The 27,709-nt window shown below is 44.6% G+C and overlaps 1 protein-coding gene across 3 annotated transcripts; it reads left to right on the top strand.

The window, feature by feature from the left end:
* On the top strand, window positions 1-26,593 carry Hopx (HOP homeobox). Of its 3 annotated transcripts, none has more exons than XM_048364195.1 (3): window positions 1-91; window positions 19,750-19,913; window positions 25,884-26,593. In XM_048364195.1, exons 2-3 carry the CDS (start codon window positions 19,770-19,772, stop codon window positions 25,959-25,961), a joined length of 222 nt encoding a protein of 73 aa, XP_048220152.1. In that variant the 5' UTR covers window positions 1-91; window positions 19,750-19,769; the 3' UTR covers window positions 25,962-26,593. The 3 variants fall into 3 exon arrangements, with proteins under 3 accessions (XP_048220152.1, XP_048220151.1, XP_048220150.1); XM_048364194.1 differs by lacking the exon at window positions 1-91 and adding an exon at window positions 19,442-19,503; XM_048364193.1 differs by lacking the exon at window positions 1-91 and adding an exon at window positions 19,484-19,568.
* Window positions 26,594-27,709: the final 1,116 nt, after the last annotated feature.

Below are 27,709 nucleotides of genomic sequence, written 5' to 3'. Positions count from 1 at the left end.
ACAGCAGCGTCAGCCCAGCCCAGCTATTTAAGCAAGCTGGCATCAACATTTCCAGATTCCCAACCACAGCGCTTGCTTCTGCTGCTTCCACGTAAGTAACTCTTGAATGCACAGAGCAGACTTGTCCCAACTGCTACAGTAGTTATTGTATTTGAATTCTGTTGGAATACAGGGTAGGGAAAAGGAGGGATAACAATGCAAAGCTTACTCCCAAGCAGGGAGCCACAAAATGCTGCTGGGTATAAGGTATCAGACCCCCCTTCCTCCCCCTCAAAAAAAAGCCTGCATGAGGTGGGGTTCAGGTAAACTTGAGGCTCAGGCCATGTTGGCCTATTGGCCAGCAGGTGAGATTTTTGTTGTCTGTTTTTGCTCTCTCATTATTTCTGAAAAGATGAATTGTAACTGGCACTTAGGTAACTATCATTGATTTAAAAGCCCCACTCTACAGCTCAGCTTTTTAAGCTCAAATCAGACAGAATATTGTCTAAAAATTGATGTGTTTTGGTGGAGAGATACAAAGTATTTGGATTAAACAACAGTGGCTGGATTCTGAATTTGCATGATTATTTCTGGTTACTTCTTGTTCTCTTGTATTTATAACAAGGAAAAAATTGATGAGGTTTTGAGATAAAAAGAAATTCTTTGCTCTGGGGTTTTGAAGAAGGGGAGGTTTGGAAATTTTGAACTGCATGGGTACTGCAGGGTAGACTGGCAAGTAGAAGAGAAGACATTGAATACAAAGGAATTGAAGAGGAAGGCCATGCATTACTATGAAGTAGACAGTGCCCCATAATGTATTCAGGTTCCTGATTTTAGTAAAACCAGGGCAAGCAGAGAACAAAACAGGGTCCTGTGCAGATGGGAGGGAAGAAAAAGCAGATAAAGCACCGATTTGTAGCTAGACATCACATTCATAAAATGCAGATGGGGGACTGGGAATGTGACTTAGCTGTAGAGTGCTTGCCTAGCACGCATGAAGCCCTGAGTTTGATTCCTCAGCACCACATAACCAGAAAAGGCCAGAAGTAGCCTGTGTGGCTCAAGTGGTAGAGTGCTAGCCTTGAGCAAAAGCAGCTCAGGGACATTACCCAGGCCCCGAGTTCAAGCCCCAAGACTGGCCCCCTCAAAAAATGCAGATAGGGCACTAAAAGTTGAGAGCATGCCATTAATCCATCTGAATGGGTCAAAAATCTAGTGATTAAGAATCTGATGAAAACCCAAGACCTTTCTAGGTATTTGCCCTAGCCTCTCTCTCCCTGACCACAGACTGAGACTCATTTTCTGGACCTCTGGAAATCCAGAGATGCTAAGTTAACACTTCTGTTTTGTGGGGTTTGTTTTGTGGGCGGTCATTGGGCTTGAACTCTGGGCCTGAGCCCACTCCCTGAGCTCTGCAGCTCAAGACTAGCATGCTTCCACTTGAGCCACAGCACTACTTCCAGTTTTCTGGTGGTTAACTGAAGATAAGAGTCTCTCAGACTTTCCTACCCAGGCTGGCTTGGAACTGTGATCCTCAGATCTCAGTCTCCTGAGTAGCTAGGATTCCAGGTGTGAGCCATGGTGCCCGTGCCCGGCCTAACATTCCTGTTTTTAAGATTATGTCTAATTTTTTAACTACCCTAAAGCCTCTGAGAAGACTGGAGAAATAGTGAAAAGTTAAAACCCTTAACATGAGCAGAGCACAGTGGTAAATGCTTGTGATCTCAGCTAATCAAGAAGCAAAGATGGAGGGATCTTAAATTTAAGACTGGTCCCAGCAAAGGTAACAAGACCTTATCTCCAAAACAAAATGAAGACAGAGGTCTGGAGGTTTAAAAATAAATAGATAGTGGGCGTTCAGATAGTGGGTCTCAAAGAGATTGAAATCTAAAGTCCAAGGATTGATAAGAAGCCAGGCAAGAAATAGTCTGTATTACATAATTCCACCTATAGAAGCTGCAATCCATGCATAGTGAAGGAGGAAGGCTGGGCCCTGGTGTTCATGCCTGCAATCTTAGCTGCTCAGGAGGCTGAGATCTAAGGATGGTTCCTAGGCCACCTGGGCACAAAAGTGAGACTTTTTATCTCCAATTAACTACCAAAAAAGCCAGAAGTGGAGCTGTGGCTCTAGTGGTGGAGTGCTAGCCTTGAGCAAAAAAGCTCAGGAACAGTTCAAGCTCTGGTAAGGAAACAGGCATGTGCTTGTTTGTGTGTGTGCACACACACTCACACACACACACATTTAAAATGAAGAAGAATCCTGGGTTCAGTGTCCAGTACCAAAATAGAAAAAGACAAAATAATAATAATAATTCTGGGCTGGGATGTAGCTCAGTGGCAAAGCGACTAGGTTCGGTGCCCAGTACCAGAATAGAAAAAGACAATAATAATAATAATAATAATAATAAAAAATAATAAAATCAAGAAGAAAAAGGTACCTCAGTTTTGCTAGAGAATGGCATGGGAAAGAAGATAGTTGAGGAGACTTATGGAAGTTTCTGGGGGCAGAAGAACATTTGGGGAGTGGTGGGCATAATTTTTCCTGTATCTCTGGTAATCATATGTGAAAATGTAGCAAATTCCATACTTAGTACCTGTGCAGTAATATCAATTATACTTCAACACACAACACTTTAATAATAGTCTTTTTTTAAATCTTAAAATCAAGGCCTTGGTACTGTCTCCCAGCTTTCTCTCTGTCTCTGTCTCTCTGTCTCTCTGTCTCTGTCTCTGTCTCTCTCTCTCTCTCTCTCTCTGTCTCTCTCTCTCTCTCTCTCTCTCTCTCTCTCTCTCTCTCTCTCTCTCATTAATTGGGTATAAGAGCCTCGCAGATTTTCCTGCCTGGGCTGGCTTTGAACCATGATCCTCAGATCTCAGCTTCCTGAATAACCTTGATTATAGGCAGGAGCCACCCACGCCTGGCTAATATAATGCTTTTTATAATTAAGTCAGCCTATGCAACATGACAATAAAAGGAGTGATTTTGGACAAAAAAATTCAGTTTAAGAAATAAAGAGCAGGGATGAGACAGGGACTCCTAGACTATGTAGGCTTTAGGGAAATCTCTACCCCAGGGTGGCTGGAATGGAGAACAGTTTTTAAAAACCTCTGTGCTGGGTTCCACCCCACAGATTGAATCAGAATCCCTGGGCAGGGCTGGGAGCACTTGCCTTGGTTTTTTAAGCTCTCCAGGCAACTCTAGCATGCTTGGATTGACAAGAACCATCAAAATCCAAACCCTTTACTCATGTCAGGTCCAGAGGGTGGGAATGGCACCTGTCCAGCCACCAATCCAGGGCAGGGTGTGGCTGAGGGAGGCAGAGCACAGCAGCCTGGCTCAGAAGCAGAGAAAGAGGCTACCCTGGCTCCTCAAAAGCACATGCCATCTCTGGCTTAGAGAGGGAAACCAAAGGTGCTCCAGGACAGTAAGCTGCAGAGATGACATCCTCAGCATCTCTGGCAGAGCTGCCTTATGAAGGGCTGTGTGAATGGTGAAGAAGGTGTCCCTTGATGGTATGTTTCACAAAGATAACTTTTCTTTTGTGCCCTACCTAATGTGTGGTGTAAGTAGGATTGTGATGGTTGCAAAGCATTGGGTACTCCGCTGGGGGCACAACCACGTTGTCTCTTCAGGAAATGACAGGAGTTCTCAGCTTGGGATGAGTTGATTTGGCACTACAAATCAGAGCACTTCATTTTGGTTTTCAGTTCAGCCCCACACAAAAGCATGTCCCTCACCCCCTCAGCACCTATGTGGGTGACTGTCTGGGTATAGCAGTGGATGTGGGACCATAGTACCTTACCCGACAGGTCAGGCCTGGCCTAGCTCTGGTTTAAATGTCCCCAATTCCAGCCTGTCACTGACAGCTTCATTCTCTCTGGCTTTGCTTATCCATCTTAGGAAAGCTAATTAAGTTATGGTCTTAATATATAATAAATGTTTATTGAATTATGTCCCGTGCTAGGATATTAAATGGGTTCCAGCAAGGTAACACTGTCTGGGAGTTCTTTGAAGTTTTCATTTGAATTTTTAAACAGGGTAAAGAATCAGTGGAGGAGGCTGCCTTCCATTTATCATTCTGAAAAATAGAGCCACCTTCAGGTGACAAAAGATCAAGAAATTCTACTCATAGGTCTTTAAAGAAAAAAAAAAAAAGGCAGGCATTGGTGGCTCATGCCAGTAATCCTTGCTACTCAGGGGGCTAAGATCTGACGATTGTGATTTGAAGCCAATCCGGGCAGAAAAATATGAAGACTCCTATGTCCAATTAATCACCCCAAAACAAGCTGGAAATGGAGCTGTGGCAGAAGGCTGGCCCAGCAGAGTCCCTTGCCTGATCTCAGTGACAAAGAGTTTCCTTCCTTGAGGACCCAGTTCTGTGGTCCTAGCACCACCCTCACCTATTCCATGTTCCTCGCATCAGAAAGCCAGATTGTCTCAGATGTTAGTATTTTGGTTCATTCTGCCCAAGAAGGAGTGTGTGTGTGGTAGCTGTGTGTTTAACCTCTCTCTGGGAAAGCTATGTGTGTGGGGGCGGGAGGGTGGGTGGAGGGAATCAGCGAGAGGAGTTCTATCCTGAGTCTTGGCGCCAGAGATCCAGGCCTAGGACAGGGCTGGGCTGTGGGCATTAGGTAGCAGTCCACACTGGTGGGTGCTGCTGGGCCTAAGCCCGAACTGCTTCCTGTCATGCAGTTCCAACACAATTTTGCAGGGTTGATTATGTGGACCCACATAAAAAATTCAGAGGGGATTGGAGGAATTATTCCTCACAAGGTTGAGTTACTCTCATATTTGCTTCATGTTCTTCTTAGCTCAAGGCTGTGTTTGGATGGCAATCAAAGCTCTTATCTAAAGTAGTGAATTGATTTTTATCTATCCCCACTGTAGCTTTTTATCATTTGTTCCTGGAGACTTTGATTAAAATAGGACCAAGCTTGGAACCACTGCCAGATGCCTTACAAATCAGCTTCTCTGCCTTTCTATGTTAAAAAACAAACAAACAAAAGGCCTAAAGTGGACACTGGTCCAATATCTTAATCTTGTGTGTATATAGACCAGGAAGCTCATGACAGTCTTCTAGCCACTGGGACTGGACCGTCCAATTGGAAAGTTCCTGGATTTCTGTAAGTCAGGACAGATCTGCTTACAGATGCCCTCATTGTTGCTGTGTTTCCAGTTCCTTCCTGTGTGGCTTCTCCCTAGGGAAATTTACATAAACAACCTTCCTCAGACTTGCCCAAGTTTCTAGGCAATGGGTACCCAAGAATGAAATCGGTTTGTTTTTTTTTAAAGTGTTTTTCACTGTACTTGAGCTTCTTTTTGCTCAAAGCTAGTGCTCTACCTCTTGAGCCATAGTGACACTTCCAGCTTTTTCTGAGTATTTTATTGGAGATAAGAGTCTCATGGACTTTCCTGGTTAGACTAGCTTTGAATTGTGATCCTCAGATCTTAGCCTCTTGAGTAGCTAGGATTACAGGCATGAGCCATAGCACCTAGTCTGTTTTTATAAAATCTTAATTTTAAATCTTTGATATTGAACTACCTACTTCTTAGTTAAGTATTCCTCATTTGTCATCCTGTAGGGGTGGCTACAACAGGGGTTCACGGGACAGAATGAATATGGCAGGAAGCCATTCCCCACTTTCATTAGCTTGCTGGACCTGGTTCAGGCTCCACAGTTACAAAGGAAGGAGAGTCCCTGGAAACTAGCTCAGAAGAGTTTCTATATGACTCAACAGTACAGTCAGAGGAAGCAGCATATACAAGGAGCAGCTAGAGTACCTGGTACTATATTGACCGTGGACAAGAGAAGGCTAAGAAGTCATTTAATGATGTTGCTGATAAACATGCAGACCAGTGGCCAGTTGCTAACCTTCTCTTTTTTTTTTTGGCCAGTCCTGGGCCTTGGACTCAGGGCCTGAGCACTGTCCCTGGCCATTTCTTGCTCAAGGCTAGCACTCTGCCACTTGAGCCACAGCACCCCCTCTGGCCATTTTCCATATATATGGTGCTGGGGAATCGAACCAAGAGCTTCATGTGTAGGAGGCAAGCACTCTTGCCACTAGGCCATACTCCCAGCCCTAACCTTCTCTTTTAAGAGAGAAACTGAGCCCAGGGTAGGGGCTGCACATTTGGATGTAAGAACTACATCAGACAGAATAAGACAGGCACAGAAAGATGGGCAACCCATGGGCTAGGAATGTAGCTTAGTGGTAGAGTGCTTGCCTAGCATACATGAAGCCCTGGGTTCAATTCCTCAGTACCACATACACAGAAAAGGTGGTAAGTGGTGTTGTGGCTCAAGTGATAAAGTGCTAGCCCTGAGCACAGAGAGGCTCAGGGACAGAGCCTAGGCCCTGAGTCAAACCCCAGGACTGGAAAAGAAGGAAGGAAGGAAGGAAGGAAGGAAGGAAGGAAGGAAGGAAGGAAGGAAGGAAGGAAGGAAGGAAGGAAGGAAGGAAGGAAGGAAGGAAGGAAGGAAGGAAAGAAGGAAGGAAAGAAGGAAGGAAGGAAGGAGGGAGGGAGGGAGGGAGGGAGGGAGGGAAGGAAGGAAGGAAGGAAGGAAGGAAGGAAGGAAGGAAGGAAGGGGAAGGATAGGCAGTCCATCAGTCTTACCATATGCATCACCACCTTTAACCTCAATGTTGGGGAACTGGGGTAGGGAAAGGCCAGCTGTCATGGCATGTATTTCCTTTAATCCGTGTGGAATCCAGAACTCACTATCATATCACAGTTCTGCTCTAACATCCCAAACATTTGGTCCAGGCATCAGTAGCTCACACCCGTAATCCTAGCTATTCAGGAGGCTGAGATCTGAAAATTGTGGTTCAAAGCCATCCCAGGGAGGAAAGTCCATGAGGCTCTTTTTAGCTCCAATTAACTACCAAAAAGCTAGAAGTGGAGCTGTGGCTCAAGTGGTAGAGTGCTAGTCTTCAGCAGCATAACTCCGGCACAGTGCCCAGGCCCAGCATTCAAGCACCAGGACTAGAACAACAGCAAAAAAAAATTGGAAGTTTCTCTGTCTTCCAAAGTATTTACATGAATAAGAAACCGAGTGACTGAGTCTTCTGGAACATAGAGTGAGCTCTTGAGTGATACCTCCTTTTCAAAGTCATTTTCTTAAACTTGAGCTAGCCAATTCTAGAAGCATCTCATGTTTCCATACTGGTCAATAATTATCTGGGGGGAAAAAAACCAATGAACAGTTCTAAGAAATCATATTACTCTTAGAGTTGAGTAAACTTTCTACAATATTTTACCACTTCATGACTGATTACAACATGGCGTACCTCTCCTTTGCCCAGCATTACATCTTCAGTCATTGGGATAGCTGACTCATATTGATACAGTGTGCATACAGTATTCATACTGCAGCTCATAGCACTGTTCATTAACACAATCCATCTCATTGAATCCAACAACAATGCTGTAATATAGAAGGGCCAGAAGTTGGCCAGGGAGTAAGATGGCTGAATAAAGATGCAGCTTAAAGTGGTTGAGTATTATTCAAAGTCATGCGAAGAGGAAAGCACAGATCTAGAAGGAGGGTTCAGGATTTCTGCAACAAATTGTGTACTGTAAGTTCTGAGTTATGCCTGAGCCAGAACTCAAGGACATGTTTCCCTTCATGTTTTTGTGCTGACAACGTTCTGTGATGTTCATGAGTAGGGTAAAGCTTCTCATCTGTCTTTTGTTTATGTAGCCTGAATGACTTCCTAAAAAAAGCTCAGGTGGAGAAAACATAAGCCCAGGAGTATCATGGCAGTTTGGGAAGTTGGGCTTTGACATAATTTGGAGCTCTAATTTATAGTCATAAAATAAGAATGGTAGTTGGATTAATTGGACATGGTAGTTTGCACCTGTAGTCTCAACACTCAAGAAGCTGAGGCAGGAGGATCATCTGAGTTTGAGGCCAGCTTGGGCTATGACATATAGCAAGAGCCTATCTCAATAAAAATGAATAGGGGTAGGGGCGGGGGGCGGAATTGAGGAAAGCAAAGGAAGGGATGACATTGTCCAAGAACTATACTCATTGCCTGACTTACAGAATTGGGAACTCTCTGTGCAACTCCTTGTTAATAACAATCAACAAAAGAAAACAGAAAGTACTAATGGGTACAAATTATTACTTGGAAAAAAAGAAGGGTAGTTAGGTCATATAATGATTGAGTAAACTGGATGAACTATAAGTGTTCAAAGTGTTGGTCTCATTCTTTCTCCAAGAGCCTGTTTTCTTGACTTTCTGAAATGTACTAACCACCACAGAAGCTCTGCCTGCTTGCATTAGGATAAAATGGCCTCAGGGACGACACTACCAGGCAGCCTCACTTACTGATTAGGCAGGAACAGGGTCACACAGGTCCTGAACCACTGGTTCTTACCATGCAGTCTGAGCTTGGACAAACAGTGTTGTACAGCTAGCTGGGCATTGGTGACACCGGCTTCAGAAAGAAGCCCAAAGCTTTAACATCTGGATTTGACTAGGTAGCTAGCTGCGCATGATGGGTCATATCTGTCATTCCATCTATTACAGAGGCAGAGATTTAGAGGATCATAGTTTGAGGCCAGCCTGGGGGGGGGGGGAAAGAGAGAGAGAGGGAGGCTCATCTCAACAAAGAACCCAGGCTTGGTGGTGTGCACCTGACATTACAACTAAGCAGAAAGCATGATCCCAGTCCAAAGCCAGGCCCAAGCAAAAAGTAAAAGACCTTATTTAAAAACCACAGAAGAGGGCTGGGAATATGGCCTATTGGCAAGAGTGCTTGCCTTGCATACATGAAGCCTGAGTTTGATTCCCCAGCACCACATATATAGAAAACGGCCAGAAGTGGCGCTGTGGCTCAAGTGGCAGAGTGCTAGCCTTGAGCAAAAAGAAGCCAGGGACAGTACTCAGGCCCTGAGTCCAAGCCAAAAAACACACACACAAGAGTTCATATCTAGAAAGTATTAAGCCCTGAGTTCCAACTCCAATATCATCAAAAATAAAAACAAAAGAAAAATTCCTATATATAAAAATAAAATAATAGTTTAATTTTTAACCATCTTTCTAAATTATTTGTAGAGAGGAAAAATAGGCCAAGAAAGTAAAAAGAAAAAAAAAAAAGAAAAGAACAGCTAATCAATATTTTTATATTTTGGAGTATGTTATTAATTTTTGGTCCTCTAACTTCCTAGTTAGGTTTTGTTTAGAAGAGTTTTGATTAGATTTACCAGACCTATCTAGACTGTAGAGTAGGGATTGCATACAAAAAGAGGGATGAAGCTGAGCTGGTGGCACAAGCCTATAATCCTAGCTACTCAGGAGGCTGAGATATGAGGGTCCAAGTTCACAGGCAGCCTAGGCAGACAAGTCAGTGAGACTCTTATCTTAAACCAACCTAGGAGAAGCTGGAAGAAGAGAGAGGGAGAGAGGTATATGTTTGCATATGCGTATGCTAAAAGTGTGCTACCACTTGAGCCACACGCCTGGTACTTTTTGCTCAAGTTTGTTTCTAGCTAGGGTCTCCTGTTTTTGTCTAGCCAGTGGTCAGACTATGATTCTCCTACCTCCACCTCCTATGTAGCTGGGATTACAGGAATTTCATACCACACTTTATCCTACCAAAATCTATCTTGTTCTTATTTTCTTTCAAGCTTAGTCATATGAATTTCTCTCCAGCTCTAGTGGTTTTCTTTAGGAAATATATTGAGATTATTCCCTGTTTGTCTATTTTCTCATGTTAGGTCATGAGACATCTTCAAAAATGAGATTTGAGCATTCCGTTTACCAAGTTCACTCCTATTTAACTGGCTTGCAAAGCCTTGAGCATGTATCTGGGCTCTATAGAAATCTGGGACACTTCTGGATCCTCAATTTGTATTTGCTAATAGGATCCCAGTTATGAGATATCATGGACATTCACACTTACTAAGCATATGAATGACCATACTAATAGTCTTACAACAGGCCTAAGCATTGCTTATCCTACTAGACAAATTGATACCCTACATTTCCAAACTGCAATAAAGCTGAAAGGTCAGGAAATCTGAAGCTCAGATATATCCTCTTAACTTCAACCACAGAGATGCAATGTAAGCTTTCATAAGAATAAAAACCGGCCTCCTCATGACTGCAGCTAAATATATGTTATTCTGTCCTCTCAGAGCTTAACAGGACTTGCATTTTGCTAACCCCAACAGCAGCAGAAATGAGTTAGGTCAACAGGAGTGTACTGACAGGCACTCACTTTCTGAAAGAATTTTACTGGTTTACAGGGTTGCCTGCTTAATGGTGAAACCATTAAGAGCATACATTTTACTCTTAAGTATACTTTCCATGATTACCTTCTTTGAACACTAAAAAGCACTGAATACCCAAAAGCACTGGCTCCTCAGTTTTCCTTTGGACACACAGGAGTCAGCATAGAAAGGACAGAGCTCAGACAGGCCTCTGTCCTCCCCTTTCTTGGATCTATGACATCAGCAGGCTGTGGAAAAGGAAGAAGGGATCATCAAAACCCAGGTTTCTGTGAGCATCATTTTAGAAGAAGATTTATTGCAGGGTCACTTGGCCTAGCACCTTTGCTAGTCTGGATTCAGAAAAAATGCTGGGCAGGCACTGGTGGCTCACACCTGTAATCCTAGCTACTTAGGAGACTGAGATCTGAGGATCACGGTTCAAAGCCAGCTGGGGCAGAAAAGTCCATGAAACTGTTATCTTCAATTAACCACCAAAGAGCCAGAAATGGAGATATGTCTCAGATGGTAGTGCTAGCCTGGAGCACAAAAGCTAAAGACTAGCACCCAGGTCTGGTGTTCAAGCTACAGTACCAGCACAAGAAAGAGAAAGAAAGAAAGGAAGAATAGAAAGAAAGAGGAGGGAGGGAGGAAGAAAAGAAAGGGAGAAAGAAAAAGAAGTAAAGGGAGAAAGGGAAGGAAGGAGGGAAGGAGGAAGAAAGGAAGGATTGAATATGGAAGGAAAGAAGGGAGAGAATAAGAAATGAGACACTAGAAATGAGTGTTTTCTTAATGCTGTTCTAAGTGGTTTCATGAATGCCACTACCTCACACAACTGGAAGCAAATAGGCAGGAAGGAAGTCCATAGCCACATCTTACTGAGAAGAGAACTAAGTTTCAAATAAGTTAAATGCCAAGGTCATAGAGGACTAAATGGAGGGGAAGAAATGAAAACTCAGCTGTGACTCTCTGCCTGGTGCTCTTCTATTCATCCAGTCTAATGCTTTCTCTCATGGGTGGGGATTTCAAATGCATCCCATCCATCACACCTGCTGACATTCCCACTGCAGCATGCTCAGAAGCCCTGAGGTTTTTTGTTGCTCTCTTCCCAGCTTCCAGGAGCACTGGCCTGCCACTATACTGACTTTGTGGCACTTGAGCCACTTGGTGGCTTGTTCAAGATGTATCACCTAGTATCTCTTCATTCAAGAACCTTGGGTAGAAGGGGAAAATGCAAAGTAACTATGGCTTTTCCTTCTTGGTCCACATTGGCATCATATCTCAGACCACATTCCTGCTTTTCTCCCCATTTCCCTCTCCTTTTTCTGCCTATGGAGAATTGTTATGCTTCCATATTGAAAGGAAGGAAAGTCATGTGTACTTCTTGGAGAGAAGATAAAGTTCAATGTTTGCTAGTACCTTCAATGATCCAGGGACTATTCTAGATACTTGGCGTACTTCTGAGTTGTGCTGTAAACCCTTAAAATCCTAACCAGTTCCCTGAAAGTCCCATAGCTATATGCACACTGAGACTTTATTTCCTTAAACCAGATTTGTTAGTTTGCTTAGGGATTTTTTTTTTTTTTTTTTTTTTTTGCGGTGAGGGTAGGGGAACAAAATCTTATTGGTCTTAAACTCAAAATCCTCCTGCCTCAGCTCCCCAAATACTGGAATTACAGGTATACGTTGGGCTGGGAATATGGCCTACTGGTAAAGTGCTTGCCTCGTATACATGAAGCTCAGGGTTCGATTCCCTAGCACCACATACATAGGAAAAGCTGGAAGTGGTGCTGTGGCTCAAGTGGCAGAGTGCTAAAGAGCAAAAAGAAGCCAGGGACAGTGCTCAGGCCCTAAGTTCAAGCCCCAGGACTGGCAAAAACAAAACAAAACAGGTGTATGTTCCCACACCTGGATCCTAACCCAGGTTTTAATTAAAGTGGCTTTTTTCTTAAGTATTTGCTTTCCAATAAACAAATGACTTATTAAATTTCATTACATTACTTCAATAGGATTATTTTCTTTCATAGTTACAAATAACATTTTAGTAATGACCTTTCAGAAGTTAACCTGGGATTCTATCTATAGTTTATAATATTCTTTTTATAGAAACCATTTTCCAGTTTCCTGATGATCATCACAGAAAGGGACCTTTGGAAAAGCGGCAGGTTTTCAAATGTATATATCCTAGAAGATGAAGTAAATGGATTGCCTTCTTGCATTTGCCCACTTATTTCCTAGATGCTCAAAGAAGCAGCCTAATATTTTATTGCCTTTTGTCATTTCCTTGTGTTTATGCACACAAGATTAAAATAGGAGTTGAGACAGCAGTGAAAACAACTTAGTGTGGATGCAAGGAGTTTTATGTTCAGGGGCCAAAAAAAAATTCATGATCGACTAACTTACTTTTGGAAGTTATTTTCAGACACAGTTCTCTTCCACAGTATCTTCCAGTTATCTGGAGGGATATACAAGTCTATATCACTAACAAGCTTGTTCTGACAACTGTTTGAGGAAGTTCATAAATCAATTTAATAAAACTGCACATCTGGGGATGAGATGGCAGCTTTTGTCTCCTCTATTCCATCTATTGGATGCTGTGGTTTTTTTTCAGTTGCATACTATAATATTCATGCACTTTCAGCACCAATGAAAGAAGAGCACACGAAGAAGGAGAGCTAAACTGGGTGTTGGTGGCTCACACCTGTAATCCTAACTACTCAGGAAGCTGAGATCTGATGATTGTGATTTAAACCCATCCCTGGCAGGAGAGTTCCTGAGACTCCTATCTCCAACTAATCACAGAAAAAGCCAGAAGCTGTGCTGTGGCTTAAATGGTAGAGTGTTAGCCTTGAGCTAAAGGGAGCTAAAGGATGGTACTGAAGCCCAGAGCTCAAGCCCCAGGACTGACAAAAAAAAAAAAAAAAAGCAGTGCTAGCCTGGCTGGTGGTATAGATGATCTATTGGGCTGGATCCGAGAGGTGTGTGGTCACCAAAGTTGAGAGACATCCCACAGAAACAAAACCTGATGACCCTTCTAACTTACAGACTTGTCCAAATGAGGCACTTGGGATGGTCTAGTCACTGGCACTTAGTTGGAGTGGTATAAATTCAAGGATGGTAGTAGATAGGCTTTGCGGTCTTCCAGTCTCAAAAGTCCAGTGTGCCGTGTTCTAGAACAGCATGCTTGCTTGCTTGTCATTGTCAATTAGCCAGTGGTTCTGCCTGTTCTCCAATCTGCTACAGTGGTTAAAGGTTAAGAGCTCAGAACATAATGGTCAAACTTGAACCATTTCCCCAAGCAATCTTCACTTCAGCTATTCATCTGAAAAGTGGGGGCAGACAAAGTTTGAAAGGAGAGATTCCACTATCTCTGTTTTCTAATATTAAGGAAGCACTAAAGGCTGGACATACATGCAAGTCTGTATGGGTGCCATTGTGGGAAGCTGAGACCATAGAAGTGATGGCTCTGCCTACCATATAAAGGCTTGCTGCCCATCTCCCTCCCCACCCCAGTTCTTCACACAGGTGGCAAATGATGATTAACTTAGACTTCACAGATCCAAATGAGCTTGTGACTCAGCAATAGCTTGGAATTAATGCCATTCATCAGGCAAAAGGAGACTGTGTTTGGTCAGAGGCATAAATCAATCTTGAGGCTTACAGAATTATGAGCTGCCTTTCAAGCTGTAGCTAGAACAAAAAGTAGAACTTTCAGTCCTTCTCTGACCAGTTAGTTAATCCTTCTTGATTAAAAAACAAGATTAGGGGTTGGGGATATGGCCTAGTGGCAAGAGTGCCTGCCTCATATACATGAGGCCCTGGGTTCGATTCCCCAGCACCACATATACAGAAAATGGCCAGAAGTGACACTGTGGCTTAAGTGGCATAGTGTTAGCCTTGAGCAAAAAGAAGCCAGGGACAGTGCTCAGGCCCTGAGTCCAAGCCCCAGGACTGGCCAAAACAAAACAAACAAACAAACAAAAAAAAAAACAAGATTAATCCTATTCTGATTTCTAAGAATGGCTTGTGAGAAAAACAAATGACTAATATCAACCTGCTTTTGAACTGGAGCTCAGCACACCATGATCATAGTTCTGAAAGTCAAACATTTCCGCACATTTGTCATCTACTTGTCTATTCTGTGTTAAAGCCATGGCCTACTAGTAGCTTTCTTTTATACTTTCTGTCCACCTTTATTCTTCATCAGCCATTTAAAACCCATGTCTGAGGTTTTCACTCTGAGATTTAGTATTTACTTTAGGGGAAGGATTAAGAGATTAACTTTTGACTCCCACAAACACTGTAGAAGCAAGGTAACTAAAATGTGTAGCACAATTCAGACAACAGGTCCTAGTGATTATTTTCCCACACATTCTATGGTGGTGTTACTGGTGACCAGAAAAATAACTGAGCTTGCCTGGAGAGCTTCTTTGCTACTCCCCAATACCTCAAATCCCAGTTTGGGCTAGAGCAGGAAATACTTGTACACAGTAAATAGCAAACAAGTAAATCTTTTCATCTCAAGAGGTCTTTGCAAACTGGAAATTATAAATAGCTTAGAAAAGATTTAGTTATTATTCTTGGATAAAAAGAAGGCATAACAACTTTGGTAAAAGCTTAAGAAGATTGACAGTACTGGTGCTGATATGGATATGGGGGAAAGGAAATGCTTTAGGAAGTGAGCTGATCTGTGTAAAAGCCAAACAGCACCACTGCCTGTAAACCAGGTTTACTTGTGCTAGTAAATGGACTAGAGAGCTCCTTTCAGAAGATTGGGCAAGGACTGGGGACTGGTAGAGCCTTTGACAAACAAGCCCCAAATTCTGACTTCAATCTTTAGTTGTGAGTATAAGGGGACATAGACAAGAATGTTCAAGCAATGTAAACAACAGCAAAACACTGGCAAAAACCCAAGTATCCATTAGTATGAAAAGATGTCAATCCATGGTGGAATATCCATAAAAGGGATTGAGCAATGACCATTAATTTTCTACATGCAGAAATATGGATGGATCTTAGAAAAAAAAATGCCATGTGGAAGGAGCAATTTTCCTGTGGAATTATGTATCATACCATGCCATTTTTATACATGTCAATAACAAGCAAAAATATCCAAATACCTTCTTGGTGGGTTTTGTTTGTTTGTTTTGCCAGTCCTGAGGTTTGAACTCTGGGCCTGGGCGCTGTCCCTGAGCTTCTTTAGCTCAAGGCTAGCACTCTTACCATTTGAGCCACAGCACCACTTCCAGCTTTCTTCTGAGTAGTTTTTTGAAGATAAGTGTCTCCTGGACTTTCCTGTCCAGGCTGGCTTCAAACCACCATCCTCAAATCTCAGCCTTCTGAGTAGCTAGGATTAGAGGCCTGAACCACTGGTACCTGGCGTTTTTTCATTTTGTTTTGTTTTTAATGGATTTGTATGTGTGTGGTAGAAGTATTTGAAAAGCAAAAGAATGACCACGCTCTGGAAGTTCATGCCTATAATATTAGCTACTCAGGAGACTAAAATCTGAGAATCCTGGTTTGAAGCCAGGCTAGGCAGGAAAGTCTATTAGTCTATAAGACTCTTATCTTCAATAAACTATCAAGAAGCTGGAAGTAGAGCTTGTGGCTCAAGTGGTAGAGTACTAGCTTTGAACAATACAGTGCCTAGGCTCTGAGTTCAAATTCTGGGACTCCCCTCACCTCCTTCCCCCATAACAAAATTTGGGAACATTCATAGTTGATTTTAAGGATTAAATAGCAAGGCTCAGTTAAAATGTGGTTCTGACTCCGGCAGTCTGTGGTGGGCTTAGGCATGTCCACAGGTGATTCTGTAGATGTCTAGGCCCCATAACCACTGTGCTCAGCAGAAAAACACTAACACCAGGAGTATATTCAAGAGAATCACTCCTCCCCAGTCATACCAGCACTTTCTTTGTGCAAGCCTGGAAAAGCAGATCGATGCCTCACCTCCCCCTCTTCTATCCACTTTTATTTCCATACAAGAGAGTGAAGCCCAAGGCCTTGCTCCTGCTAGGCCAGCACTTTTCAGTTTAATTGCCCTCCAGTCCTCCTTTCTGTGTTTCTGATAGATATGGTCAGCGCCAGTGATGTCTCTTCTTCTGTAATCATTCATTAAGTGATGAGTGGGAAGACCCATCTCTTAGGGAAGTGGCCACACGTCATTTTTTTTTCTCACTCAGGAAAGTACAAAGTATTTCAAGAGTCCGTTGCTAGCTAGAAGTTCACAGTGATCAAGTTCAAAGTGAAGCATAGGCTAAAAAAAATGAAAAGATACGAAAGTATGATCTACCTGCTTTTTCCCCCTCACTGAGTAGCTCACTGCAGGCCTACCTATGTTTATGAGTAGTGTTTTTTTTTCTTGGTTTGATATTAATGGCATTAAGAAGAGGTCAGGGAAGTGGAGCTGTGGCTATGGTACAGCTTTAGGTAAAAAAGCTCAGGGACAGCACCTATGCCCTGAGCTTGAGCCTCAGAACCAGCACACACACACACAAAAAATGCTGTGAAAGAATAAAAAAAAATCACAATCTTACCAGTTTACAGTACTTTCTGTGAGTTTGTTTATCTAGATAGATGATTTCAAGATAAATGAGAAGTAAATAAATGGAATAAAGCTGTTGGATTGACAGCAGGCTCAACTGAGGCTTTGGAGTTCATTTTTTTTTTAAAGGGGAACTGTTTCCACACACCAGCTGCAAAAGAAAAACACAGTGACAGGACACTTTGCTCTTTGAATGTTTCGTAAGATATCATAACCACAATAAAACATATTAAGATTAATGTTTAATAGCTTTAAAGTATTTTTAGATCTTTTTATCTGGAATTATTTAGGCTACCTTCAGAGAAACTTTTCAACTGTTTCTTTACATTCCTTACTAGAAACAGTGGAGAAACTTTACAAGACCAAGGCTACCAGGGCAGTTTGCTTTATACAGTAGGGGAGGAGAAAGAGTGCACAAACATATGTCAACCAAAGGGAACTGAAATTTGAAACTGCACTTTGTAAAGTGATTAACAAACCCATCTGATGGTGGAGATCTTTCACCTTCCTTTTTAGAAGCCGTATAGGTTTGGCTTTCCTTAGAGATGTATGTGTTGTCAAAGGGCCCTCCTACAGATCTCCTTAGAAGGCAACCAAAGCCAATGGTCCTCTGCCAAATAACCCAACCAGTCCTTTAAAGTCAACCAGGACCTTGCCATAAAACCTCACACAAAGTCCTGTGACAGGAAGTCACAGAAAGCTGGTCAAATAAAGTGTGCTGGACTCCACGTAAGAACATGGACAGCCCCTGAGCTATAGATGACTGTAATTACACCCAGGGAGCATGCTGCACAGAACTCTTCAATTTAAATTCCATTTTGAAATAGAATGTTTCAGAAGCACTGAGAATTCTAGGAAGCAGCAGCAAAGAGCCTCTGGGAAGGGCCATCCTCATGATGGGAAATGGAATCTAACAGAAGCTTTCTAAGAAAGGAGGTGAAATGGAACCAAAGGCAGCAGACTTTCCTCCTGATTTTTTATTTTTTTAGGCAAAGTGAACAGAAGTAGATGGTGTCAGTAGGCAGTTTCAACAGGACAGGTGTCCTTCTGGAACAGTCCATACTCATTTAAACTTAGCCACAGCTCCAGTCTACAGTTACATGGTTTCAGTTAACCTCTGGTGTTTTGTTTTTGTTTTTGTTTTTTCTACTGAACTGAGAACAGGCTAGCCAATCACAGGCCTGAAATAGAGGGCAAGAGTTTCCATTTTGGGGGTTCTGCTCACCCATTGGGCAGTAAGTGGTGGGGTGTCAGTCAATCAAGAGAGATTTCCAGAGCTCTTCCTGAAAGTATCTATGAAATTCGGATGGATGCTGAGAGAAGGTATTTCTGACCTGGCTTGGCTGCCTCTTTTGGCTGAGCACTGTGACAGGAATTGCTGCTGTGGATTTTTTGGTGGGAGAGCACAGTATTCCCTAATAGCACATGATATCAGAGTGTCAAGAATTTGAGCCTGGGGACTGGGAATGTGGCTTAGCAGCAGAGTGCTTGCCAGGCACGCAGGAAGCCCTGGGTTCGATTCTTCAGCACCACATACACAGAAAAAGCTGAAAGTGGCACCATGGCTCAAGTGGTAGAGTGCTAGCCTTGAGCAAAAGGGAGCCAGGGACAATGCTCAGGCCCAGAAGCTTCAGGACTGGCAAAGAAAAAGAAAAAAAAAAAAAAGAATATGAGCCTGATTTACACACAGTTGCAGAAGAGCTTCTGGTCCTGTCTGAAGTCTCTATAAGGGATCTCGCAGTGGATCCGTCCTCTCGGCACAGGGAGCAGAAGGTGCAAGTGGCAGTAGGAAAGGTCATAATAGCACAGGGTGCATTCCCCTGGCAGCTTAGAAGAGTGTGGCTGATCTGCACGCACAAACCACATCAAACCCTGCTCAGGACTGGGCTGCCTTGATTTTGCAACTATTTTTTAAACAACAAACCAGTGTGATCCCCACACTTCTCTACTTGTCTTTTACAGACAGCAACAGTCTTGACAAGTCTGAACCAAATCCACAGCCAAGAATATCCATGGCCTAACTTTCCACAGCTGCCCTATGCCTCTCCCATGTGGGGAAAGGAGGAGGTGCACCACTCCTAGCTCTTTGCCCCACTGGGGGCCTGTGTAGGTAGGAGAGAACACAGCCAGTAGGCACTTTGCCGAGAACGTGCTGGCAATGTCTGGCTCCAAGCTGAGGACAAACAAGAGACATCGAAGCTTAGTTCAAGGTTGTTGGTGAGGGCTTTGATAGTACTTAATCCGGTAGTTGAGCCTGCTCCTTCCTAGCAACGGCTCCCACACCTGGTGGGATATGGTGAAGTGGACTGGAGCCCATTTACTGTGGAATACTGGTCTGGTGACAGGTGACTCACAGCTCTTCCTTAGAAAGTTGGGATGGGGTGGCAGGTGACTTTTCCCCCTGTGGTTTGGCCCTCTTAATCATGCTTCCTCTGTGGACCCATTTCTCCATCTCTGTAAAATGGAAAGATGATACAAGGGCCATTTCCACGCCCCCGACTTGAAGAGACAACTTCTGTGGGGTAGGTAGGATCTTTTGAGGAGGCGAGGGGTGCCTGTCCCTGCCCCGTGAGGGGTCTCCTGAGGGCTCCCCCACTGCAGAGTCGGTCCGGGCCCGCGAACCCAGTTTTGTCTGTGGCCTGTCCCCAGAGGACCTTCCCCTCCTCCTCCCTCCCCCTCCCCCCCAGGCAGTCACTCCTCCACGCTGGGGAGGGCGCCGAGTCACCGTCCGCCTTTCGATCGACCCATCGCCTCGGAACCAGGGGTGCGGCGACCGGGCTGCGAGAGTCCTGGGAGGCCGGAGGCCGCTCCACGCTGCTGGGCTCCGCGGTGGGACGGCGGCGCGGCCGGGGAGGGAGTGTGGGCCTTCGCCGCCGGCTCTCGCCACATCCCGGTTCCGGGGACCGCGGGAGGACGCTGCGGGGGGGGGGGGGATGGGGGCGCTCCCCACTCCCAAGGCCCGGCTCACCGCCTCGCTCCTCCCTCCTCCCCCCCCCCCCCCCCCCCGCAGCAGCCAGCCGCGCCCGGACCATGTCTGAGGAGAGCCGGAGCGGCCCCACGGAGGACCAGGTGGAGATACTGGAGTACAACTTCAACAAGGTCAACAAGCACCCGGACCCCACCACGCTGTGCCTCATCGCGGCCGAGGCCGGCCTGTCCGAGGAGGAGACCCAGGTGAGCCCCGCGCACGCCCCGAGAGCCAGCGATCCCGCCTTCAGCGGTGCTGGGGAAGCCCAAGCCCTGGGGAGCGCCGCGCTGCGCTGACCCCTCACGGTGGCGCGTCCCCTGCTCCCTCTCCAGCCCTGCCCCGCTGGCCACGCTGACATGCGGGGCAGTGTTACAGTGGCGGGAGTGTCTTACCGGTCAGCGGTACATTCATTCCTCGAGGTTGGTAAACAGGAAAACTGAGGCCCTGAAAAAGGCAGGGGCCAGGGTGTGCAGTGTCGTTGGGCAAGCTCTCTGCATCGCGATGTGCAGAGCCAGGTTCAGATTTTTTTAAAAAAAAATTTTTTTTCCTGGCTGTAAGGTTTAGAGTATTTTTCTGGAATGTCCCAAAAATATAGGCATCTGATATTGAACTAGAAGAGAGGGGTAGCAGATGTCCTCTTGAGTGTATGGACTTGTCTTCTTTGAAAAGCACCTGTATCATCATGGAAACTGAGGTAGCGAAGGCTGCGCAGAACCTGCTCACCTCCAGTGTTGGAACCTTCAGTTGATTTTTTTTTTGGGGGGGGGGGGAGGGGGGTCGTCTGTCATGGGGCTTGAACTCTGGGCCTGAACGCTCTCTCTGAGCTTTTTCAGCTCAAGGCTAGAGCTCTACCACTTGAGCCACAGCACCACTTCCGGTTTTCTGGGGTTAATTGGAGATAAGAGTCTCTTAGACTTTTCTGTCCAGACTGGCTTTGAACCACAATCCTCAGATCTCAGCCTCCTGAGTAGCTAGGATGACAGGTGTGAGTCACCTGGCTCCCAGCTTCAGTTTTCTTTCTTTTTTGTTAAACCCCACCTCAACTCTGACTTCTCTTTTCCCTTCAGTCATGGAAATGACTTAGTAGGACCTAGTGTCTCCCCAGGAAACTCCAAACCTACAGGGGCTTCTCTCAACTCTAAAGCAGAGACTCTGTAGGCCAACTAGAACATCCTTTCCTCATCTTGCTGGGTCAGGGTCAGAGCTTAATACCTGGTAATGGTGTCTGGCCAGATATCCAGACCAAAGCCCAGGACCTCAAGTCCAACAGGGTTTTTCCTACTTGAGCCAAGAGCATTTCCTGTACATAATTCCTCTCGTTCACAGATCATATAGAAAAGCAAACAGATCTGTTTCTGGCAAAGGGAACAGATTAACCAGAACCAGAACCTAATGGAAGGTGATTTACTGTAACCTAAGTCTTAACAGCTCATGTTTCTTGGAACACTCCCCCCCCCCCAGAGGCTGCTGAAGTTTTATATAAAATCCCATGCTATATTTAGAAAAGTGGAAAGATCACAGAGATGCCTCTCCTCTCCTCTTCTTCTCTCTCTCTCTTTCTGTTGTGTGTGTGTGTGTGTGTGTGTGTGTGTGTGTGTGTGTCAATATTAGGATTTGAACTCAAGGTCTGGATTGCTAAATGGGCATTCTACCACTTGAGGCACACCCCCAGTCATTTTTGTATGTATTTATTCATTCATTTGGAAAGGGTCTTTCATTTATGCCCATAGTGGCCTGGACCATGATCCTCCTGAGTAGCTGAGATAACAGGTCTATACCACCACACCTGGGTGGATTAAGATAGGGTCTTGTCAGCATTCCCCCCATCCTCCTCATCTCCAAAGTTACTGGGATTGCAGGCATCCACCACTTTGCCTGACCAGAAGTATCTCTTTAAAAACAAGATTGTGGGATAGTATGGACATGGCATAAACGAGGGGTCTAACCCTTTCTCAGCTTCTGATTGTCCCATAGTCAATTAAATTACCATCAATCATTTTATCTGTAGAGCAGAGTAAGTGTGCTGATTCTTGTCATTCAGTGGGGGGGGGGGGGGGGCTTGAGCATGCTATACACACACCCTATCACTGAGCTGCATCCCCAGCTTTGCATTGACCTTGTGGAATGGCCAATTGTTGCCATATATTGTCTTAACTCTCTAAGTGTTAAGTCATGGATCTGCCACGATTCGGTGAGGGAAGGCACTGTTAGTCTAAGTGTAGAGATATGGAAACTTGGGCACAGATAGGTTAAGGAAGTTATCTAAGACCACAATTAGTGAGCAGTCAAGCCAAGATTTGAATCCCAGCAGTCTGGTTCTGCAACCTCAGACTCTACCAACAGGCTAAGCTGTCTCCACAGAGGAAGGCTGGTAGGCACTGCATGGCATGGGGAGGGAAGGACAGAAAACTCAGTTGCAAAAAACAAAAACAAAACATGCATTAAGGAAGAACCACTTCAGCCTTCCCTCCAGCTGACATCTGCCCAGGAGCTGGGGTGAGTGAGTCAGCCTGAGGGGGGAGGGGGGCTTCCTTTTCCTGCCATAGGCCAGCACCTGCTTCCTCCCAACAGCTGCAGCTCAGTTTGCCCTTGTGTCTTCCTGCCTAGACCTGCAGGGAAGCATCTGGAAGCCAGCGTTCCTAGGTAGCCCAAGTTTCAGGACAGTTTTTGGCTACCTCAGGCTGCCTGTTCTGGGACTCATCTTCTCATCCTTCTAGCCCCCACCTGCCACTTCCATATGCCTTGCTCGGTGAGAACCACTGCTATGCAGCCCAGCCTGCCCAGGAACTCTCTTCCTGCCTCAGCCTCCCAAGTGCTGGGATTGCAGTTGTGCACTGCTATACTCAGCCTCATACTCTTAATTTTTTTTTTCTTAGAGCATGTCATACTCTAGTGAAAGAAAAGAAGCACAAAGGGGCTGGGGATGTGGCCTAGTGGCAAGAGTGCTTGCCTCGTATACATGAGGCCCTGGGTTCGATTCCTCAGCACCACATATACAGAAAATGGCCAGAAGTGGCGCTGTGGCTCAAGTTGCAGAGTGCTAGCCTTAAGCAAAAAGAAGCCAGGGACAGTGCTCAGGCCCTGAGTTCACGGCCTAGGACTGGCCAAAAAAAAAAAAAGAAAGAAAGAAAAGAAGCACAAAGTACTCTTGTGAGAAAGTTGGAACAGCAGACTCACATGGCTGATACTTTGGCAAGGGGCAAGAGGGATAAATAGGTGGGAAACACTGACTCAGGAGCTCTCTGGGCCTCTTTCTTTTTATCCCCAAACCCAATCAAAGGGATAGTACACAATTCAAGCAACATCAAGACCACTCAGCCATCATGTTCTGAGTCACTACAGGATCTGCAGACTCTGTAACTGTCCTCTGTAGTTCTCAGCTATGAGAAAAACAGAAACAGAGTGAGTGAAGGGAGAGCTAATGGACCCCATTTCTGGGGCTCTAGAGTAGGATTTTCTCATGACCAGTAATCTAAACATCTCCTATACTTACGGTAGATGAAAGCTGATACATCCTGATTCCTGTGTCTTTCATTGTTTGGAAGACAGTGTTAGAAGGGGCTGTAGTCCTAGCTACTCAGAAGGCTGAGATCTAAGGACTGCAGTTAGAAGCCAGCCCAGGCAGGAAAGTCTGTGAGACTCTTGTCTCCAATTAGCCAGCAAAAATTCGGAAATGGAACTGTGGTTCAAGTAGTAGAGCACCAATCTTGAACAAAAAACAAACAACAACAACAACAAAAAATAAGCAAGAGTGCAAGGCCCTAAGTTCAAGCCCCAATACTGGCACACACACACACACACACACACACACACACACACACACACACACACAAAGTAAAGGGGCTGGGAAAGTGCTTTCAGTAGTTCTCTGGAGGGATAGAATGATCCAGTGTGTGTATTCTCTCTCTCTCTCACTCTTTCTCTCTCTATCTCTCTCTCTCTCACACACACACACACACAACACACACTTCAAGCACAATGTAGTTGGCACTGATTCTTGGAGAAGTTGCTAGTATTTTTTTTAATCTCCGCTTCATATTCTGAGGTGGTTCCCATAACCCAGTTGGACACTTTATCATGGGAATAAAGACCTCTAAAGGCCTCTCCCAGAAAAGAATGCCATGTTAGTCACCAGAGAAAAGGACTGGAACAATGTTACTTTGCCCCAGTCCCTCCCCTATCCCAGAGGCTCATTATCATCTGTTTCTCAGAGTAAATAAATCTCCACCATTGGGTGAGGGTAATGAGGGCATTCATTTACAAGCAAGCCAGTATGAATGTCTTTCCCAGGAGAAACAAAGGCTCCCACAAAAGACAGAAGGATTGAGCCAGGTGGAAAATTGGTATTGATGTGAGATGCTCTGAGATTAGGCTGAGGGGAGATAGAAGTCAGTGAGGTATTTAATGCTGCTGTATTTTTGTTTTTGTTTTTTGTATTTGTCAGATTGTAAGTGGTCTGCTAAATTATCATGTAGATACTTCATTTAAACTATGTAAGTATACTATGGATATACTTCATAAGTAAAATATACTATATTCTTCATTGAAAGCTCAAAAACAGTTGATCTTTTCTTGCACCTCCTCCCATCCCCCATGCCAAAGCTCAATTTGTTAAGCATTTTGCTGCCAAATTGCAGATCCACAAATATGGTCCCAGCTGGAGCTATTTTCCAGAATGGTCCATCTGCCTGTGAAGATGTGGGTGGCTCTTTTGAATGACTGACTTGGGCTGGGAATATGGCCTAGTGGCAAGAGTGCTTGCCTCCCATACATGAAGCCCTAGGTTCAGTTCCCCAGCACCACATATATAGAAAATTGCCAGAAGTGGCACCTGTGGCTCAAGTGGCAGAGAAGCCAGGGACAGTGTCCAGGCCCTGAGTCCAAGCCCCAGGACTGGAAAAAGAAAAAAGAAGAAGAAGAAGAATGAGACCATTTTGTCTTGAATGAGTCCTGATACAAAGTGGAAAAAAAAAATTTCCTTCTTTAGATTTTAATTAATCTTTAAAATATAGGCATTTATTCAGCTCTAACCAGTGGAAATCCTATTTAATCAAGTGCTGGCAACCCTGAAACCCCCAAAGAGCTCATTAAGGAAACCTGCACCACATTGTTCTCCAAGCAGAACCCCTGGCCCCTGGGGCAAACATGCCCACTTTTTTTTAATGCCAGTACTTGGGCTTGAACTCAGGACCTGGGTCCTCCCCTTTAGCTTTTTAAGTTTTGTTCAAGACTGGCCTTCTACCACTTGAACCACAGCTCCACTTCTGGCTTTTTGGTGATTAATTTTAGATAAAGAGTCTCATGGATGTTCCTGCTTGGGTTGGCTTCAACTATAATCCTTAGCCTCCTATATAGCTAGAATTATATCCCCACCAGTGCCCAGCTTTCTTTTTTTTTTTGGCCAGTCCTGGGCCTTGGACTCAGGGCCTGAGCACTGTCCCTGGCTTCCTTTTGCTCAAGGCTAGCACTCTGCCACTTGAGCCACAGGGCCACTTCTGGCCATTTTCTGTATATGTGGTGCTGGGGAATCGAACCCAGGGCCTCATGTATACGAGGCAAGCTCTCTTGCCACTAGGCCATATCCCCAGCCCACAGCTTTCTTATTTATTTTTGAGACAAGGTCTCACTATGACCTTGAACTTACAATTCACATGCTTCAGGCTCCAGGGTACTGGAATTTTAACCAAGTGCCACCACACCTGGCCTGATAGCTTAACTCTTGAGACTTTATTTTAGGAGCTAACACACAATGTGAGAAGGTGAGCACATGATCTCCTCTCATGGATCTTACATTCTATGGTAGTGTGCTGATTCAAAAGAGAAACTAAAGTAATGACAGATATTGAAAGTTCTGTGAGGGTAATGAAATACTAAAATATAGACAAAGAAGAACCTCTTTTTGATAGAGTGGTCAGGAAAGCCTTCACTGAGAAGGATTTGTTAAAGTTAAGACCTAAAAAGGAAAGAGTTTATGGAGTATTCTGAGCATAGAAAATAGCATGTGTGAAGGTCCTGAGGCAGCAAAGTTCAGGGTCACAATGAAAATGGCCCCCAAGGCTACACCTCTCACTTTCCTCCTTTTCAGTTGAGACATAGAAGGCTATTCTTTAGAAATGGAACAGGCATTTTTGTGTTTCAGTATGTGACAGAACATTTTACACTTTCTTCTCTTCCAGAAATGGTTTAAGCAGCGCCTGGCCCAGTGGCGGCAGTCAGAAGGCCTGCCCTCGGAGTGTAGATCTGTCACCGACTAGGGAGATGGTGGACTCAGGTAGCCTTGCTCCAGGAAGACCATCTGCTGACCATCTGCTGTTTCTTGCCTCAGCTTAACCAGCCCATCTTGATTTGTCAGGGCAGCACTGTGTATGCTCCATTGTTTGCTATCCTTCTATTTAACACAATGTTGTATTTTTTCAATGTATGTAACTAGAAAAGGACATGCTAACAGGAAACTCACACAGAACTTCTGTGTTAACACAATGGCTTAGCCGGGAAAGGAGTGCAGTGTACATTTACCTCCCCTTGTGTCAATGACAGATATGTGAAAACCAACTATGTAAGTTTGCTTTTGCGCCTACATTTCAGACCAAGCAGGGCCTCTGCTGACAAGATTGGTAGGTGGAGCGTCAAAGATATTTCCTGGAGAATCCGCTTCCCTGAGTCACATTTATCCACTTCCCTGAGTCACATTTACCACGCTTTATTTAACAGAGATGCCTGGGTAGAAAGGTGGAAGTGCACTTGAATCATTCATGTTGTATAAAACAGTCTCTTGGCTGGAGAGTCGCAGTCTGGAAATAGCCCTGTTAGGCTAGAAGATAGAAACTCCAAGGGCTGAAGAGTAAGTCATTTAGAAAACAATTGTGGGATTTTTAAAATGCATTTGTTAAATTTATTTTGTTAAATAAAATTTTGTCTCTAAACTTCTAAGCCAACCTTTGCTCTTTGGTAGAAATGTACTAAAACTCCTGCAGCTCTGTGGCTGAATAAGGAGCCGTGAAAGGGGAATAGAAGAGCTTGTCCTAGAAGCTGAGTAGCAACAACTGTGCTGTTCTAAACCCTGGCTGTGCAAAGCAGAGCCCAGGGTCAGCCACCAGCCTCAATGTGGGCTTGTGAGCAGTGCAGAGTCTCAGACCCTAGAATGGAGTCTGTTTTCACCAAGGTCTTGGCAGGGTTAGTAAGCTTAGGAAAGGGAAAGGTATTGTTCCAAAAGTCCCCACACATCATTTGTGTCCACTCACTTACACAGCACATTGAGTGTCTTTTTTGGGAAGATACTGAGGTTTCAACCCAGGGTCTCATTCTTACTAGGCAAGTGCTCTACCCTCTTGAGCTACACCTCCCACCCTTTTTGCTTTAGTTATTTATTTTTCAAATAGGTTCTTGCACTAAAATTTTTCCCAGGTCAGCCTTGAGCCTCAATCCTCCTACTTATGCCTTGTCCCTAGCCGAGACCACAGGCACAAGCCATCCCACCTGACTTACTCGTTAAGATGAGGGCCTCGTTAGCTCTTTTTTCCACTGCAGTCCTCCAGATCTTCATTTCCTAAGTACTGGGATTAAATAGGTACGTACCATCATGTCATGATCCTCCTGCTTTTCCCCTCCCAGTTGCTGGGATTGCAGGTATGTACTACTATGTTCTTTCCACTTTGTTATCTTTAGCACATTGCTCTTGTGTTCATGGACAGAAGATGGCTGCTGAGATACTGCAACTGCATTTGAAATCGGGAAGCCACAGTGAATGTGCTAGTAAGGGAGGGGGTGGAAAAACCACCTAAGGCTTTGCCCTTAGAAAGGTTTCCTGCCTTGTTCTGGGGACCCCCCACCTAGCAACTTATACCTACATCTCATTGGGCAGAGGGGACCACATGGCCATCCCTACCTGTAAGGGAATCAGGGAAGGAGAGCACTGTAATCGGGTAGGATGCTGCCTTGAACAAAATTAGGGTTCTCTAGGTAGGAAAGGAGAGGATGGCTGTTAGAGAAGTCAATTAGCAGT

Source organism: Perognathus longimembris, chromosome 16 (assembly GCF_023159225.1).
Source record: "Perognathus longimembris pacificus isolate PPM17 chromosome 16, ASM2315922v1, whole genome shotgun sequence".
In the NCBI taxonomy this organism is placed as follows: Eukaryota; Metazoa; Chordata; class Mammalia; order Rodentia; family Heteromyidae; genus Perognathus; species Perognathus longimembris.
This window is presented reverse-complemented; position numbering and strand designations above follow the sequence as displayed.

Excerpts from the sequence above, each read along its gene's own strand:
- Hopx (XM_048364195.1), top strand. The coding sequence starts at position 19,770 with ATGTCTGAGGAGAGCCGGAGCGGCCCCACGGAGGACCAGGTGGAGATA. Across the intron at positions 19,914-25,883 it reads TGTCCGAGGAGGAGACCCAG|AAATGGTTTAAGCAGCGCCT; the intron begins GTGAGCCCCGCG and ends CTTCTCTTCCAG.